This window comes from Myotis davidii, unplaced genomic scaffold (assembly GCF_000327345.1).
Source record: "Myotis davidii unplaced genomic scaffold, ASM32734v1 scaffold120, whole genome shotgun sequence".
Classification (NCBI taxonomy): domain Eukaryota; kingdom Metazoa; phylum Chordata; class Mammalia; order Chiroptera; family Vespertilionidae; genus Myotis; species Myotis davidii.
In genome coordinates, this window is record NW_006294778.1 from 7,495,347 (window position 1) to 7,512,847 (window position 17,501).

The 17,501-nt window shown below is 39.4% G+C and overlaps 1 protein-coding gene across 1 annotated transcript in view; it reads left to right on the plus strand.

Annotated features, from left to right (window-relative positions):
* LOC102759493 (ankyrin repeat and sterile alpha motif domain-containing protein 1B) overlaps nucleotides 1–4,889 on the plus strand; it is a 553,884-nt gene extending 548,995 nt beyond the window's left edge. Inside the window, exons 16-17 of the mRNA XM_015567586.1 lie at nucleotides 2,772–2,924; nucleotides 4,782–4,889. Of these exons, the coding sequence (XP_015423072.1) occupies nucleotides 2,772–2,924; nucleotides 4,782–4,889 (261 nt within the window). The remainder of the gene's footprint in view (nucleotides 1–2,771; nucleotides 2,925–4,781) is intronic.
* Nucleotides 4,890–17,501: the final 12,612 nt, after the last annotated feature.

Below are 17,501 nucleotides of genomic sequence, written 5' to 3' on the forward strand. Positions count from 1 at the left end.
GAGAGAGAGAGAGAGAGAGAGAGAGAGAGAGAGAGAGAGAGAGAGAGAGAGAGAGAGAGAGAGAGAGAAACATTGATTTGTTCAACTTACCTATGCATTCATTGGTTGCTTCCTGTATGTACACTGATGGAGATCAAACCTGCAACCTTGGCATATCAGGACAATGTTCTAATCAGCTGAGCTACCTGGCCAGGGCCTATTCATATATTTTTAATTAAGAGTTATAATTTCCATGAGGGAGACACTGTAACTGCTTTCTTCTCTACTGTTTTCACAACATTCATCAGAATAGGCACTGACTAAATATTTTTGAATGAGTACATGAATGAATGCTGCCCCTGCACACATCAATGTAGCTATTTCCAGGTCCTCTTCACTCTTGCTCTCTACTCTGCCCGTCTCTCACAATCCCAGCAAATACTTCCCTCCCTCTCACCTCCTTAAGGATGGGCTTAGAGAACCTGCCTCATGGGAGTAACTAGATTAATGAGCAGTCAGTCTGCATTCCATGAGATACTGATGTGATTTTTTTTCTAATCCTGCCTTCAACTAAACTCAATTGAGTCTCTCTTTATTAATTTTTAGTGTTATCTCAAACATATCTAATAACTTTCCACTCATGTAAAATATTGAAAATTCAGTGCCAATCCATTGAAACCTCGTTTTATTTTATTTGCCCTTCACTCCCTACTTTAGGCTTTCCCCAGGGTAGTGGCACCTTTCTCTTTCCTTATTCTGAATTCCCTGGCACTGGGCAAGAAGGCGGGATTGTGGGAAAGGCAAACATTGTTATATTTAGGTTTGCTTTGCAGAGATCTGGTGAGTATCCCGGCCACTGCTCATTGGCGAACAGACCATCAACAACCTCTGTGTGGCAGATGGATATTGCTCTCTCAAAGAAGTGGTGTGTCACTTGGGGTGACCTATGGGAACCCCACTGCACAGTCTCTGACATGAAATATCTGACTCTGCCCCAGCTGGATTCATCAGGACTCCCTAAGCTTGTCCCAGGATCCAACACCAGGGTGGTCAGTTTCATGAATGACTGACAGCAATACCTCCCTGCCAGGCTGTTAATTTCAACAACATTGAGTTCTCCTTCCTTCTGTCCCTCTCTCTGGTTATTTCCTCATGTCAACTGGGACAGCCAGGGATTTTCTGGGGCTGGGGTGTTGGTTCAAGCTAGCAGAGTTGATTCAACCACCTCTTGGTCCTGGAGAATACACTTAGCCCAATATTTTTGTAGCTCTCTCCAGAATATGAAGGTACTTCATACCTTTGAGCCTCTGCTTTGGGTCCTAGTCTTCAATTTTACACATACATAACCCTGAGCAGTTATTTACATTTGTAGCTACTTTGGTATAAACACCGAGCTAAGTGTTACCCAAACAAACATTGAATGAGTAGCTACAACCGGTTAGTCCATGTAAAAGTGATATACAAAAGCCAGATGCAGTTCAGACTCTCATGCACACTGTGACTTTTAAATAGAGGACATTTAAACCTCAAAATTGAAAATAGACTGGGGAGGGAAACAGGAAAGGAGAAAGAGTAACTTTAAAATGAAGGAGTAAGGATCATCTTAAAAATGAGAACACTGGCGTTGGTGGTATAGTGGTGAGCATAGCTGCCTTCCAAAAATGAGAACACTGCATAGTGACAGAAAGCCTAACATGTTTAAGATTAAAATCTGAAACCCTGACGCCCAGGTTAATCTTTTCTCTGCTCACAAATCAGTCATATAGATTCCCATTAATATTTATCTCCTTGAGTCTGAAGGAAGAGGAAAATCTATTTTGTATGCTGCCCTGTTTTGCTGTTCCCATCACAAATTCACTGAAGGATCACAGCAGGTTGATGAGGTACCAACTGTGCTTAGTAGCAGAAGTACCAGATACATACAGTGTGGCACGCGAAGCAGCACACATCTTGGAAGTGACTTCCTTCAAGAACCACAAATTCAACTAAAATTCCAGATAAAAGCTAAAGGACTGGACTAATCCATACACAATTTTAAACCCAGAAGTTTCTCTTGCTGAAATTATTTTCACGCTCCAATTTAAACTCAGAAACATTATGCTGTTGTCACACTTCTTTGTTCTCCTAAAGTAAAAAAATAAGTAAATAAATAAAATCTGTATATAGCTGATGAAAAATAGAAACCTGTCTGCCAGAGCGTTCTCTGTTCATGTCTAACATACTGTGGAATCAATGTAGAACACATGGTCTTTAAACACTGAAAAGCCTTTCTTTGCAGACTTAGCACAGCACTGTTTTTCTCCAGTACGTTTGCAATGCCTACCATACATGTCTTGCATACGGATGAATTCCTTTGGTTGTTTCAGGCAAGTCATACAGTATTTTCACATGCTTTGATGTTGTGCATATGAGAAGTATCATCCACATTTTGGGAATGTGATCCCTTTTGCCTTCAGCATTGCATTTAATGCTGCATGACTGACATCATTTGAAATTCCATCTGACAGAATGCCAATAATGTCTATAACAGAAGTTCAACATATTTAGTTCTCTCAAATATGGAGGTGATGTAGCAGCTAAATTGGAAAGTTTGGGGTGCGTTTTTTTTAAATTAATTCAGCGTGAAGATTATTAGTGAATTAGAATTATGCATAAAATATTTCGGTTTTCTTCATTTCCTTACCCAGAAAAATCTCTTGCTTCCTATCAGATAAGTTTCCAAGAGGCATCCTGTTTTGGGGACACAAAGTATACAGATTAAAGTAATCTTAATTCACGTTTCTTCATTGCAGATGAGACCCATTGGCCATGATGGCTACCATCCCACCTCTGTCGCTGAGTGGCTGGATTCCATCGAACTAGGTGACTACACCAAAGCCTTTCTAATCAATGGCTACACGTCGATGGACCTGTTGAAAAAAATCTGGGAGGTTGAGCTTATTAATGTAAGTTGGTCTCTTAAAGATGCCTTAGTCATTCAACCCTTGATAAATGAAGTCCTTATTATACATGAGTAATTTTTTTTCTTTCTTTATAAATGTTCGGACATCCAAGGATTTACAGACATGCCTTCTAGTTTTAAATATACATCTCTCTTGGCTCCAGTCAAGTTCCACAGTCACGGTCTTTTGTAGTTTTGAGGTGGGAACTCAAAGGACTCTCAGGGTGTTTTGCATTATCTCAGAAAACTTTCCAAGCACTTTTGGATTTTCCAATTTAGGAAATTTTATCAGTTTAGGGTATGGATGTGATAAGGAATAGGCTCCTGTTTTATCTTTGCTCAAATTTATTGCTAAAGAGGAAAGTTATCATTTTTGGTTGAATATTATGATTCCGTGACTCGACTCCTTAATTGCATTATAAGAGACTGCTTTTGTTCATACTAAATAGGCTGCTGTGATATCAAAATTTTATTTTCCACAGCTTATATCTAATCTCGTCTTCATTTTATTCATACACATGGCATAGGTTTTCTATAAAAATTGGCCAATATATGTTGCCATGTATTTGAGTCCAAAGAGATTGACTGAACGTACATAGGTATTTTTGTTACTGACTCTTCTCGCATTTTATTTTTACTGCTGTTTCATTTCTAATAGAATAAAGGGATGACAGAGATAAAAAGATATTATATAATGATCATGTCTTTGCATTACATTGGGAATCATGAATAACTTCTTAAACGTGAATGTGAAATCATTTAATTTTTTAAAGGATTCATTAGATTTAAGTTCTACAGTCTAATAACTGAAAATGTATTCGGAAGCTGAAAAGTAAAGCAGGTGAATTTCTGCTGGTTCAAAAGTGATCAGTTCTACTCTCTATTCCACAGTGTCTCCAAAAGTCCGGTCTCAACATAATACATGTCACTAATTATATTAAATGATGTCCATTAGTAGTGACGGATTATTCTTCGCTTTTAAATGTCTGTCCTAAAAATAATACCTTTTCTGGAAGATCTCATAAAAACTGTTCTTTAATCTAAAAAAAAAAAAAAAAACTAAAAAAAAACACACTTTCAATGGACAAATTCTTGGCTCCTTCTAATTGGCCATCTTCTCTTAGCTCTCTGTGCTCATCCCTCACAAAAGCGATCATTATTTCAGAAGAAACTTACTGACTAAAAGCCTCTGATTAATTTTGCTCTTAGTCTATATGGCAGTGTAACTAGCTGAAACTGTGCTGCTTTCTTAGTTGCATCAAGCCTATTTCGGTTCTCCACTGAGAACTCAATACTCATCTTACGGCTACTCTTAGTCTTTTGTTAAAGGGGGACCTTTAACAAACAAGCGTGCTTCCAATTAAGTTGCATTCAAGCCAACGATATAATTGACAAATATCTCTATGTAGCATCTTCTGAATAAGGCTTTTCCCCACTGAAGAACAGACATGATAGATAGCATAGGAGTCACTCCCCTAACAGACTTTAGCAGCAATCCCTCATTGAAAAAAAAAATGGATTCCAATAGAAATTGACTATAAAATGTGTGACGCAAGTATCATTGAAACAAGACTATACTCTCTCAAAATCCAAATGCTGAGACTAGTGCTTTGGACCCACACCTTCCTCAGTGCTGGAGGCACCAGTGGCCCAGAGATCCCTGGTCAGTCCCTGTGGCCAGGCATTATGGACAGCTACAATGCCTGCAGGGTCAGTGGTGCCAGAAGGTTTACAGCCAGGGTCAGGGACTGATCCATCACCACCCATGGGCCAGCCAGCCCTGAGTTGGAACTGTCTCTTTAAGGGTTTTCCCTTTAGCTGCATTTTCTGTAACGCAATCTGACTTTGATCTGGAGAGCAGATCAAAGTGCCCGTCACAAGCGTTGTATCAGAATCGGAAAACATAGTCACTGTGGTTGAGACTTTGAGGCCTAATTTCTCCAGCCTGGAGTATAGCATCTGCATCTAACACCAACCTTTTTCCTTGTTTCATTCAAATTACTTTATTGTCCTTAAAATAAATTGGTAAAACTTAAAGTTCCTTGTGACATCTTTACAGGCAAGTTTGCACTCTTGAAGGAGGCTTTGCAAGTCATTTCTCTCAGTAGATATACTGATTATGGACAAACGCTGTTCTCTACTTTCATGCTTGGAAATCAGAGAACAAAATGTTTGTGTCCGTGAGAGCTGCTGTGTAACAGTCGTTCTTTGAGTGATTTAGGGTTGTTGGCTTACGACGCTTTTGACTGGTCTCAGAGTCAAGACTTTTATTTATCTCAACTAATGAGGGAAGGCATCCAAATATAAGAAAACATCTTGTATATTATACTAGAGGCCTGGTACATGAAAATCATGCAGGGGTAGGGTGCCTAGGCCTGGCCAGTGATCAAGGCCGATCTGTGGGGCAATCAGAGGGGTGCCCTGCTGGCACCCACCTTGGCTTGCTTGGGGCCTGAGGGTTGGGGACAGCTTCTGCATTGAACGTCTGCCCCCTGGTGGTTAGTGTGTGTCATAGCAACTGGTCGTTCTGCCATTTGGTCGATTTGTATATTAGGCTTTTATTATATAGGATGGGCCTTGTAATTCTATATTAAGTACACATTGTTGTGTTTTAGGCTGAAGAGAATGTACAGTCACCTTGAATGAGAGCAAAGATAACTTGGGAAATTCACATCTTGAACCTTGGTGCTGACTAGCTAGTTTGAAGGAAACGAAGTGACCCCAATAACTGTGGTTCTGTGTAAACTGAAGAGAGAAGTGCAAGTGTAGACTGGCTTTGAGAAAGAGAGGCTTTGAGACAAAGGTCTGCTGGTGGAGGGGAAGAGGATGAGGATGAGGAGGATGACTGCTGATAAGATTGCAAGTAACTGCAGCATCACTACGTAGTATTGACTAAGCCTCCTATTTCATATGGTATTACGCTTGATAGTAAATCATACAGTCTCAGTGGCATAATAAGCTTATTCAAAGTATTTTCAGAATGAAATTAAAACTATACAAAGTTGTGAGTTAACAAGCACAAATACGTTTGAAATTGTAATCTTTAAAAGTGTCTGAAGATCTTCTTCTCGGTGGAGTATATTGCCTTTGAAAAACAAGGTTATTTGAGTAACCTAATAAGGGTTTTGGTCACAAAGCTACCCAAGTATAAGGATTAAGGAGAGTGTTAGAAATCTCATGTCTTAAAACCACCATTGTCAGCAGGAGAAATAAAGCACAGAGAAACTTTTAAGACATCAGGTATTGTCAATTTTATAGGCCCCTATATATCCAGACATAGAGAATTCCTTTATGCCAATAATTGTTCTCTTTGTTCCCTAATCCATGTTTTATATTCAGAAACCGATTTTTTATCAATATCTCTGTTTTGCCCCTGTGTCTGCCACTATCATTAATAGCATCATTAATATCGCTTTTACATGATATTTTATTGTTAAAATATGAATATGTTGGGAGAGATTGTCAGGCAAATTGTTCCCTTTGCAGATGCTAGCTGGTGAAACTCTAGCTTGAATTATAGTCCTCAGCAAAGGCTTGCTAAGAGAATGAAAGGCAAGTTAACAGTGTGTGAGTACATCAATATTTTTAAAACGAATTTTTCTGGCCTTGCCTCTAGTATTACCAAGTTTGCACAGCAGTTTCTACTGTTGACAACCTCAAGAGCCCTGCATGGGGGAAATTTTAGATAAAAAGGTTGCATATTACCCGTATGAGATATGTATGGATAATTATTAAATCCCCATGGAATTATCCATTTTCTAGATGAAAAACATATTGCAATTATGAAAAACAATGTTAATTTACTATACCACTGTGTACCTACTAAGGGAATTTTGGTAAGACCAAGCAAATTGGAACAGTGTCCAATTTGTTAATTTGTGAATCTCAGTGTACCTATCATTCATTTCTCCCCAGTGGATTTACTAAGGAAACAATTCTAGATTAGGCTTATGATATTCACTGGCATTGATCATGATAAATGTACACATTGAATGAACAAAATAAAATGCAGGCCTCACTGTGTTCTTAAACCCCTGCTCCTAAGTACAAAAATAGCTTTGACAATCTAACTGTGGTGATTGGCTGTGTTTTAAATACCTTTGGGTAGAAACAAATAAAATAACTACAGCAGTGATACCCGTGTGTCCCATGAAAATCATTTGGACTTATTTTGCAACAGTAAATTGATTAGAAGATCATCTGCTTCCTGCCTAATAGCCACCGAAACCGTATTTGTATCACTCTTTTATTTAGAACTGTCAGGGTTTTTTTTCTCTTTTGCAATATTGTTGATTTAATTTCTACCTTTCCAGGGGAAATATTGTGATAAGCTAATCACTTGGAGATGCACTAAGAAATTTTCAAAGGAAACATTCTAATTTTAATTTTGTGTTACATCTGTCTGTCTCTCTGTGTGTGTGTGTACATATTGGATAAAGACAAATAGTAACTTATGCTGAGAACCCAGAAGAATAATCCACAAATTGCGGGGGGAAAATGAATGTTGTAATTCCATCTCCAAACCAATTACCATCTGTCTGTCTCTGTATGTGTGTGTGTACATACTGGATAAAGACAAATAGTAACTTATGCTGACAACCCAGAAAAATAATCTGCAAATCCACAAATTGCAGGGCAAGAATGAATGTTGTAATTCCATCTCCAAACCAATTATTTTAAGTAAAAGATTATGCCTTCACTACAGGACATTAATAAATGAGAAAAAAATATTCATTTCTCCTCACCAGGGCAGCTACATCAGTCAATACTTCAAATGTTAAAAACTTTAATCAAAGCCAAAGGCTTTAACTAAATGACTGGATATGAGTATTCGAGTGTAAAGCAAACTTCATAAATTACCTTTGTATTTAAGCATTTCATTTATGCCCACACACAGTGCAGCCAGCTTTCCGGCAGCCTTCAGGGCAGCTAGACACGATGTCTGAGTCTCAGACGTTTCCAGGCCTGTGTCAGGTGAAACTCCGGGACCCCACCACCTGCTCAGTGCATCTCAATTACAAACTCTCCCAGTCATTCTCTTGAAGCTTCCCAAAGTTCACGTATGTTTTTTTTTTTTGGGAGGGGGGACATCCTTTTCCCTTCCTCATAGAAGATGGACAATCTTCTCTCAAGCACTCACTCTTCAGTGTTATTTTTAGCCCTTTCACATACAGCCTGGAGGTTGGTGATGGTCTAGGACAGGGATTATTGATTCCACTCTCTGTCAGCATATTGTGTATATCTGCACCTATTACGTTGCTCTCAGCTGTGGAGCCTTGACCTAAACTGAGATAGAATTACACCAGAATAAAATGCACTTAAACACTAAATCTTCATTGGAAGGAATAAGCTTTTTTATTTTTTAACTTTTTTGGTTGGTAAAAAGACTTTATTTTGCCTTAATTTTTGGAATGTATTTTTGCTGGGTATAGAATTCTAGGGTAACAATTTTTTTTAATCAACATTGATCCACCATCTTCCCTTCTGCATTATTTCTGACAAGAAATCTCCTATTATCCTTTCTTTTTTGTTGTTGTTTTAGTCAGTGTTGTTTTCCCTCTGGCTGCATTTGTCTTTATCACTACTTTTGAGAAATATTATGATGTACATTGATATAGTTTTCTTCTTGTTTCTTATGTCTGAAGATTTTTATGTTTCTCATGAAGTTATAATATTCATCAACTTGAGGAAAATTTTGGTTATTATTTCTTTTCTTTTTTATGGTTTTCTATGAAGTAGTTATATTTCTTGTTTTCTCTTCCATGTTTCAAAACTTTTGTATAGAATTACAATATACATTAAAAACTCCATACCCTATATAATAAAAGCCTAATATGCTAAGTATCCAGTCGTCCAGTCAGCTGTTCAACCAATCAAAGCATAATATGCTAATGATATGCTAAGGCCACTCAACTGCTTACTATGACATGCACTGACCACCAGGGGGCAGAGAGTCGACTGGTCAACCAGTTGCTATGATGTGCACTGACCACCAGGGGGCAGACTCCCCAACTGGTAGGTTAGCTTACTGCTGGTGTCCAGCCAATTGGGACTGAGCAAAATGGGCCAGACATGCCCTGGAGCCCTCCCACAATCCCTAGGGGGCCTCAATCATGCACTGATGGGGTCCCTCAACCTGTGCTGCACCCTCTCACAATCCAGGACCTGTCAGGGGATGCCGGTGAGCTGGTTTCAGCCCAACAGCGAAATGACCAATTGCTATGACGTGCACTGACCACCAGGGGCAGATGCTCAACACAGAAGCCAGGCTTATGGCTGGCAATTGCAGCAGCAGTAGCATGAGCCTTTCCCACCTCCGCAGCAGCACTAAGAATGTCCAACTAATGGCTCCCAGACTGTGAGAAGCCACAAGCTGGGCTGAGGCACAGCCCGCCTCCTGAGTGCATGAATTTTGTGCACTGGGACTCTAGTATATTATAAGTGTACAGCCTAATGATTTTACACAAAAAGACCACACATGTAACTAGCACCCAAACAAGAAATAAAAATTTACCAGCACCCCAAAGTTCACTCATGGTCCCTTCCAGTGACTAGTTTTCCCATGACCCCAAGGCAGCTATCATCCTTACTTCTAACAGCAATGCTCAATTTGCTTGTTTTGTACAGAATGCTCTTGCATGTAGCTTCTTTCATTTATATCACATTGCATGTAGTTTAAGGACTGGTCATTCTCTCTCATTGCTATGTACTATACTGAACTTGTTTTTACAGTGTTATTGAGATCTAATTCACGTATTATACAATTCACCCACTTATAGTATACAATTCAATCATTTTAGTGTATACAAAGAGCTATACAATCATCACCAAAATTATTTTTATTGTACTCAAAAAGATGTAACATAAAATTTGCCATGCTAACCAATTTAACTATACTGTATAGTAGTGTTAAGTAACTTTATTGCACAACAGATCTCTAGAACTTTTCCATCTTGCAATACTGAAATTTTATATCCATTGAATAGCAACCTCTCTTTTACCTCTCACCCAGCCCTTGGCACTCACCATTCTACTTTCTGTTTCTAAAAATTTGACTGCTTTAAATACCTCACATAAGTGGAATTGTGCAATATTTGTCTTTTTTTTGTGACTGGCTTATTTCACTAAGCATAATGTCCTCAAAGACATTCATGTTGTGTAGCATATGGCAGGATTCTCCTTTTTTAAGGCTGAATAATATTCCATTGTATGTAATACCACATTTGTTTTATCCATGCACCCATGGATAGACATCTGGGTTGCTTTCATCTCTTGCCTGTTATGAGTAACACTGCAGTGAACATCGATGTGTAAATATCACCTTGAGATTTTGTTTTCAATTATTTTGACTACATACTTAGAAATGGGATTGCTGGATCATATAGTAATTCTAGTTTTTAAAATGTTAGGAACCTCTATAATGGCTGCCCCATAGTCATTATTTCTTAAAATATTGGTTTTTATCATCTTTCTCCTCTCCATTGGAAACTCCAATCACATGTGCATTAAGCCATTTGAAGTTGGACCACAGCACACCAATGCTCTATTCATTTTTCAACACTTTTTCTCAGTGTGAGTCATTTGGATCATTTCTATTGCCGTCTTCAAGTTTACTAACGTTTTCTTCTTATAATGCCCAATCTGCCATTATTACCATGCAGCATGTTTTTCATCTCCAGTGGTTGGACTTGAGTCCTTTTTACATTTTCCATGTCTCTAACTGCTCAATCTTTTCTCTAAGTTGTTGAACATGAGGAATGCAGTTATAATAACTTTTAATGCCTTTGTATTCTAGTTTTGGGTTGGTCCTCTAACTTGCTAAAAATATGGAATGTGATTATAATAATTATTTTTAATGCCCTCATCTTCTAACTTTTCCAACATTGTGTCAGTTTATGGTTGTTTTTGATTGAGAGATTTTTCTCCTTATTGTTCATGGCATGGCTGGTAATCTTCATTGTATGCCAGACATTATGAATTTTACCTCATTGGGTGCTGGATTTTTTCTGTACTCCTATAAATATTCCTGAGCTTTGTTCTGGGATACAGAGAAGCTCCTTGTATATACTTTGATCCTTTCAGGTTTTGTTTTCCAGAGTAGGCAAGACCAGAGCATCATTTAAGTCTGTGGCTAACACTTCCAGACTCCTGAGGCAAAATGTGCCTGAGTATTCCAACAATGCCCTGTGGGTTTCCAAATAGCCCAGTCTGAATAGTGCAAACTGTTACCAACCCTGTTTGAATTCTGAGTGCTATTCCCATTAATATTTTCAGGTGGTCTTGTTTATCTGGCCTTGCATAGTTTCCTTATATGCATATGCTGTTTTTGTACTCTCTCCTGTCTAGTATTCTACCCAGAAAACTCTAGCCATGTAATCTCCCTAGAGTCTCACACCATCTTCGCAATAAAGCATCTTCTCAATTCAAAGCATCTTCCAGGCTCCCTGAGAATTCTCTCAAGGTGACAAACTAGGGAAACTGTAGGACTGACTTTGCGTGTTTCTCATCTCTCAGTGATCAATGTCCCTCATTGCCTCATGTTAATGTTTTGAAAACCCGTGTTTTATTTATTTTGTCTAGATTTCTTCATTGTGCCAAGTTGGAGGGTTTAGCCAATCCATGCTACTTCATCTTGACCAGAAGCCCAAGTCCATGCAACTTCTTATTAATCCCACACCTAAACAATTGAATCAAAATCTTTGGGGTGGCATCTGGGCATTGAGAGGTTTTTTAGAAGCGCCCCAGATGATTTTAATGTACAGCCTGAATTTTAAAATGCTGCTGTAATCAGTAGGGATCCATTAAAAGGATTTTAATCAGGGGAATGGCATGATCAGAAGCAGTAGGCAGGGGCAGAAACCGACATACTGAATAAGGTAGAGCAGAGTGTGAAGGAAGAAGCAGCTGAGTCAGTGATTCTCCTCTACAGCTATTTCTAGCCATGAATGTGTTAAGCATGACAGCAATAAAATCTGTATGCCTCGTTAGAACCAGAGGGTATCCCTGAATTGGAAGTCCACCTATATTGAGTCAAGTTTCAACACTTTAACCCCATGTATCAAGAAGGCAAAATACAGTCAAGTATTGAAGGGCTAGTATAATACATTTCAGAAATGCTTTTCAATAATGGCTAAAATTGTTTCCATTTGGTCCTTAAAAGGCTAAGTCTTGGTTATATGAAAAATTTACTTCCTGTGTATAGCATAAAGAGTAGGGCATATAGTGTGTACCAGTGCTTCCAATGCACCCTCTCTTCTTCAGTCTTTTTCTTGGAATCAGGTCACTTGATTTTGATTCTTATATCTGCCGCTCAGTATGTGGCCTTTAAAACATCACTTACCGACTGTGGGCCCCAGTTTCTCGTTTGTAAGCAGAGGATAATAGCATCTGCCCTGTTGGTTTCCTATGAGACTCAAAATCACCTGAGAGCTTTTTAATGAACCATGCCTTTCTCTTCTCTCCCTCTTTGATTTTGATATTGCCTCATTGTTTTCTTTATATCTTCCCTAGATTCCTCTCCCAGAGTGAGGCTAGGAGCTGGCCCACTTCTTTGGAGCAGGTTTTCACTACTCAGTTGCCATTTGCTTCTCCCTCTCTGTTCTCACCAGTTAGAACACAGATAGCCCTGTTTATTGTGCAAACTCCAGCCTCCAGGAATCACCACTCAGCTTATCTCCCCCATTCCCAACTCCTATGTCTTTCTCCTACGTTGGCTCTCCCATCTTGCCCAACAGATACATCTTTTCCTACCAGCTCTGTCTTTACTCCTTAGTGCTGCTCAGAGCCCTCCCACCCCTGGAGTAGGCAAATGTGAGAGGGAATGACGATCAGTTTTGTGTAACAACATCCAGGATAAAACTATGGAGGGCCCCAACCCCCACCCCCGATGACTTGTTTTTCTAACTATGCTTAGTTACGGAATTGCTAGTGTCTTCTCCCCTCAACTACAAAGCATTAACCTTTGCCTCTCAGTCACCAAGTCCTTTTTATTCTTGAAGCAAAAGACCTTGGGGCAGAGCAGGGTAGTAGCTGAGAGGTTAGGGATATACTCATTCTTAATTTGTTTTCCATAAACTTAAGCCTTTCTAGAATCTGTTCCAAAGTTTCAGCTTGATGATCCATAGGAGTAAGAACTTTCGGTAGCTTTTCGAAGTCGCTCTGTGTTCTCTTTTTACTGAAATTGCTTTTTTAAAATATATAGTATCATTCATTATAATGAAGTCAGTTAGTTTTTTATTCTGTATTTTGCTCAGATTTCTTACATGGCATGGGGACTTTTGTTTCTTTAAGAACTCTGTTCTGGAAATATTTAGGACAGAGCCTGTTGCTACGGAGATCCATTTCCATTGCAGTTAAATAGGTAATGCAGTAAACTGTCTCTATGCTTTGAGAAGGGAAAATTCTAGTGGATTACTCTATAGTATAAGAAATAAAAATACAATACACTTTTCATGCTATTCTAGTGCAGAAATGCTTTGGGTCTTCCTTGGGAGATCTGAGATCATACTGAAAAGATCTAAGCCTCATGAAATGGAAGCCAGAGAGGTTTTTCGTTAAAAAAAAAATATTAAGACTTTTGACGCCTGACATATGAGCTGCCATGGTAGACATTGACGATAAATAAAGACTCTGTAAATCATAACGGTTAACATCATCACCCAAATGAGTATGTAAGATTAATGTTAAAATCAGCCCATTATGAAAATAATTCAAAGCTGGAGAGGAGAGAGATGAGGCAGTTGATTTTGTAGTTTAAGATTTATACCTGCTTGAAAGATGTTTAAGGTTGATTTAGAGTTTAAGTTTAGCTATTTTACTAAAGAGATGTAGTATGTTAAATTAAATATCTGCGGTCGCAAATTACTTCCGAACTCAAGGAAAGAGCTATTACTTGTAACCTCAGAAAGCACAATTCCTTACTGTGTAGGTCTTATGTCTGGCATCCTTTCGCCACCTGGTGGCAGCATACCTAAAGCACAATAACTAAATCATAAAACTCTCAAATGCAGAAACTAGCTGCCACATGGAACTTATTCCATCCTAATTTTATATAAATCCTTGTTTTTAATATTATGTGAGTAAAACGTGATTCAGGAGAGTTTTATTTTTTAGACATGAAATTCAAACACTATATACCTAAAACTGTTTACAAAAATGGAAAAAACTTTACTATGCATTCTACCAAGTAAATCAATATGGGATAGTGGTACCCTTTAAATAGATGTATGTTTAAATATATATTCTATAGTAAATTTTTTCTTACTTTTGCATAAGTTGCTTTTTTGGGAATAATTATATTTCCTTAAACTTGAATAGGATCACTGCCTTTTTAAAAATTCTATTTCATAGTAGCTGGGGGGTGGGGGCATTACAATAAGTATTTATAGTCCTTATCCTCCGAACTTCCAGACTAATGGGAAAGATGGCTGTTGACAGTAGCTGTAACAAGAGTTGTTTTAAGGGGACCTAAGTATAAAAGTGATCTCTGAATCCGTGGGCAGGAGAAAAGATGTGGTGGAAGAACCAGTAGAGTAAATAGCAACATCAATGGTGAAGGCACAGAAGTTCTAAAAGCAATCTTCAAGGGTTTGACTCCCAACTCTATTTCTTACCGTTTTACTACCTTGGACAAGTCACTTCACCTTCTCTAAGCATCCATTTCCTTGCCTCTAAATTTTGGATAATCACTTTATCTGTCTTCTAGATAATATCATTGTCAGGGTTAAATAAAATCATGTAGTAACACATTTTGCACAATGCTTTGCTACTAGAGGCACTCCATTTTTGTTTAATAGAAGCCAAATGGAGGGACAGCTTCCAAGTTCGAAAGACTTAAAGGAAGCATTATCGGTTATCTATGGTCACAGCACTGCTGTGCATCAAACTGTCTGCAAAGGCAGTGGCTTCAAGCAACAAGCATTTGTTTAGTTCATGAGTCTGTGGGTCAGTAATCCAGGCAGCGCTTGACTGGAAATTTCTTCTGCTCTCAGCTGGCTCCCTCACATCGGCAGCTGGCTCTAGACGGTTGGGGTATGACAGTCAGCTGAACTGGGATGGTCTCAGCTCAGACAACTAGGGCAACTTGGCTCTACTCCCATCCCATAACGTGCTCTCCCAGGCACGTCCTGTGGCAAAGACAGAGAAATGAAAATGTGCCGGTACTTTTCCAAGCTTCTGTTTGCTAACTATCTGCTAACAATTGCCCAAAGGAAGCTCCATGAGCAACTGAAAATCAAGTTGAGAGGGAAGGATATATTTCACCTCTTGATAGGAGGAGCTGAAAATTCACGTGTAAATGGCTTAGATGCAGGTTGGGATGAAGAATTGGGGCCATGAATACAATTAGTCCATCACAAAAGAGAAGTTTGATTAGAGAATATTTAAATGTTAGATGGTCTTATCATTGTTTCTAAGCTTCCAATCAGAATATGTGAAATCAGAAACGTCTCAGAAAAATTAAAATTATTCATGATGCTAAAGTGTGGGGGCCTACAGGACGGAAAAAAAGACTTGGATAAGGTCCTATACAAGAGGACTTAAATGTAAATGTATGGAGCCTGGCTAGTGTGGCTCAGTGGTTGAACGTTGACCTCTGAACCAGGAGGTCATGGTTCATTTCCCAGGCAAGGCACATGCTTGGGTTGTAGGCTTGATCCCCTGCAGGAGGCAAGGGGGGAGGGGGGAGCATGCAGGAGGCAGCCAATCAATAATTCTCTCTCATCATTGATGTTTCTATCTCTCCCTCTCCCCCCCTCTCTGAAATCAATAAAATAAAGTAAATGTATGGAAATTTTAGGAGCAGGAACCTCCAACCAATGCTGTATGGTAATGGACTTGCTAGATGTATAAAAAACTGAACATTTGTTTGTTGAATTCATTGGCCATCAAACTAATTTATTTTAGGAAAATAAATTCTAGAGTATGTGTGTAATAGAGAATCGTTTTCCTGCCTTTCTCAAGTATTTGCTGCATACTCACCCTTTGCTCTGAGTGAGTATGCAACAAAAAATAGATTTTTTTAATTGAATGTGGTTCCTTAGGTTAGTTAACTACTCTAGACAAGCACAGGGACTGTAATAAAAAGAAATGTGCCAAATTTACAAATACAGGGAAGCAGGCTTAGGGGGCAGAGTGGGGAAAAAAAGCTAGACTTGGAGTTAATGAGCCAAATTCAGGTTCTGGTTTCTTACTTCCTCTGGAGCAAGACACTTAACCTTTACAACAGCTCTTATATTTACTTTGGTTCATCCCTATTACCCCAAACCCTGCCAATCACCAAATTTCTGGAGGACCTGACCTCAGAAAGCTCAGCTGTATATCCACCCCCAATGCCCTTAACAAAGCAGCTCCTTACAAATATTCCCTGACTGAATGCTGCCAGGGAAGGAGTGGGGAGAGGAAGGAACGGAGGAGCCACGGAAGGCAAGGTTGTCAGAGACACATTTCAACTACTTGGCAAGTGGAGGGCCCAGGAGAGGCAACCACTCATGTGACCTGCACCCATCTCAGTGCCACCACCGGGTGCTGCCATCAGCTGGGGATGCCAGGCATGTTGGGTAAAAATGCTTCAGTTGAAAGGTAGACCACACTAGATCCGTTTTTGCAGGGCCTCAGTGTGTCTAGAACAGCCGTGGGCAAACTACGGCCTGCGGGCCAGATCCGGCCCGTTTGAAATGAATAAAACTATTGAAAGAAAAGACCGTACCCTTTTATGTAATGATGTTTACTTTGAATTTATATTGGTTCATACAAACACTCCATCCATGCTTTTGTTCCGGCCCTCCGGTCCAGTTTAAGAACCCATTGTGGCCCTCGAGTCAAAAAGTTTGCACACCCCTGGTCTAGAATGTTTATAACTGGGGATCTGACATAGAAACACAGTGGGAAACAGTACAAGCGACAGAGCCCCTTCTTTCATGGAGTTTACATTCTGGAGAAAGAGACAGACACTAACAGATAACAAGTAAGTCTATGATATGACAGCAGAGAGTGGCACATGAAAAAACGTAAAGCAGGGTAAGAGGACAGCAAATGACTAGATCTTAAGGAGGGTTGTCAGAAATGACTTATTTGAGGAGGTGCCATTCGGGCAGAGATCAGAATGAAATGTGGGAATAAGCCATGCAAGGATCAGCATTCCAGGCAGAGGGAACAGCCAATGCAAATATCCTAAAGCAGGACCATGATATAATAGCATGAGCAAGAGGAAAGGCTGGTGAAAATGTTGTCAAAGAGATAGCCAAGGATCAGGTAGTGAGAGTCATGAGAAGGATCAAATTGAATTCCTGTGTGGGTGGGAGCCATGGAGGTGTTTTGAGTAAGAGAGTGTGACATTGTCTGATTTATGTATGTGTTAAAAGCTCACTTTTACTAATGTGGGAGGAACAAGTAGGGGGAGAGGTGACAGGGATGGGGAGAGTGAAAATCTAGCTAAGAGTCTCTCCCAATAGTCAAGACAAGAGATGATGGTGCCACCCAACCAGTGTGGTTCAGTGGCTGAGCATCGACCTATGAATCAGAAGGTCACTGGTTCCATGCCCAGGTTGCAGGCTGGATCCCAGGGGGGAGGGGGGGCGGGGGA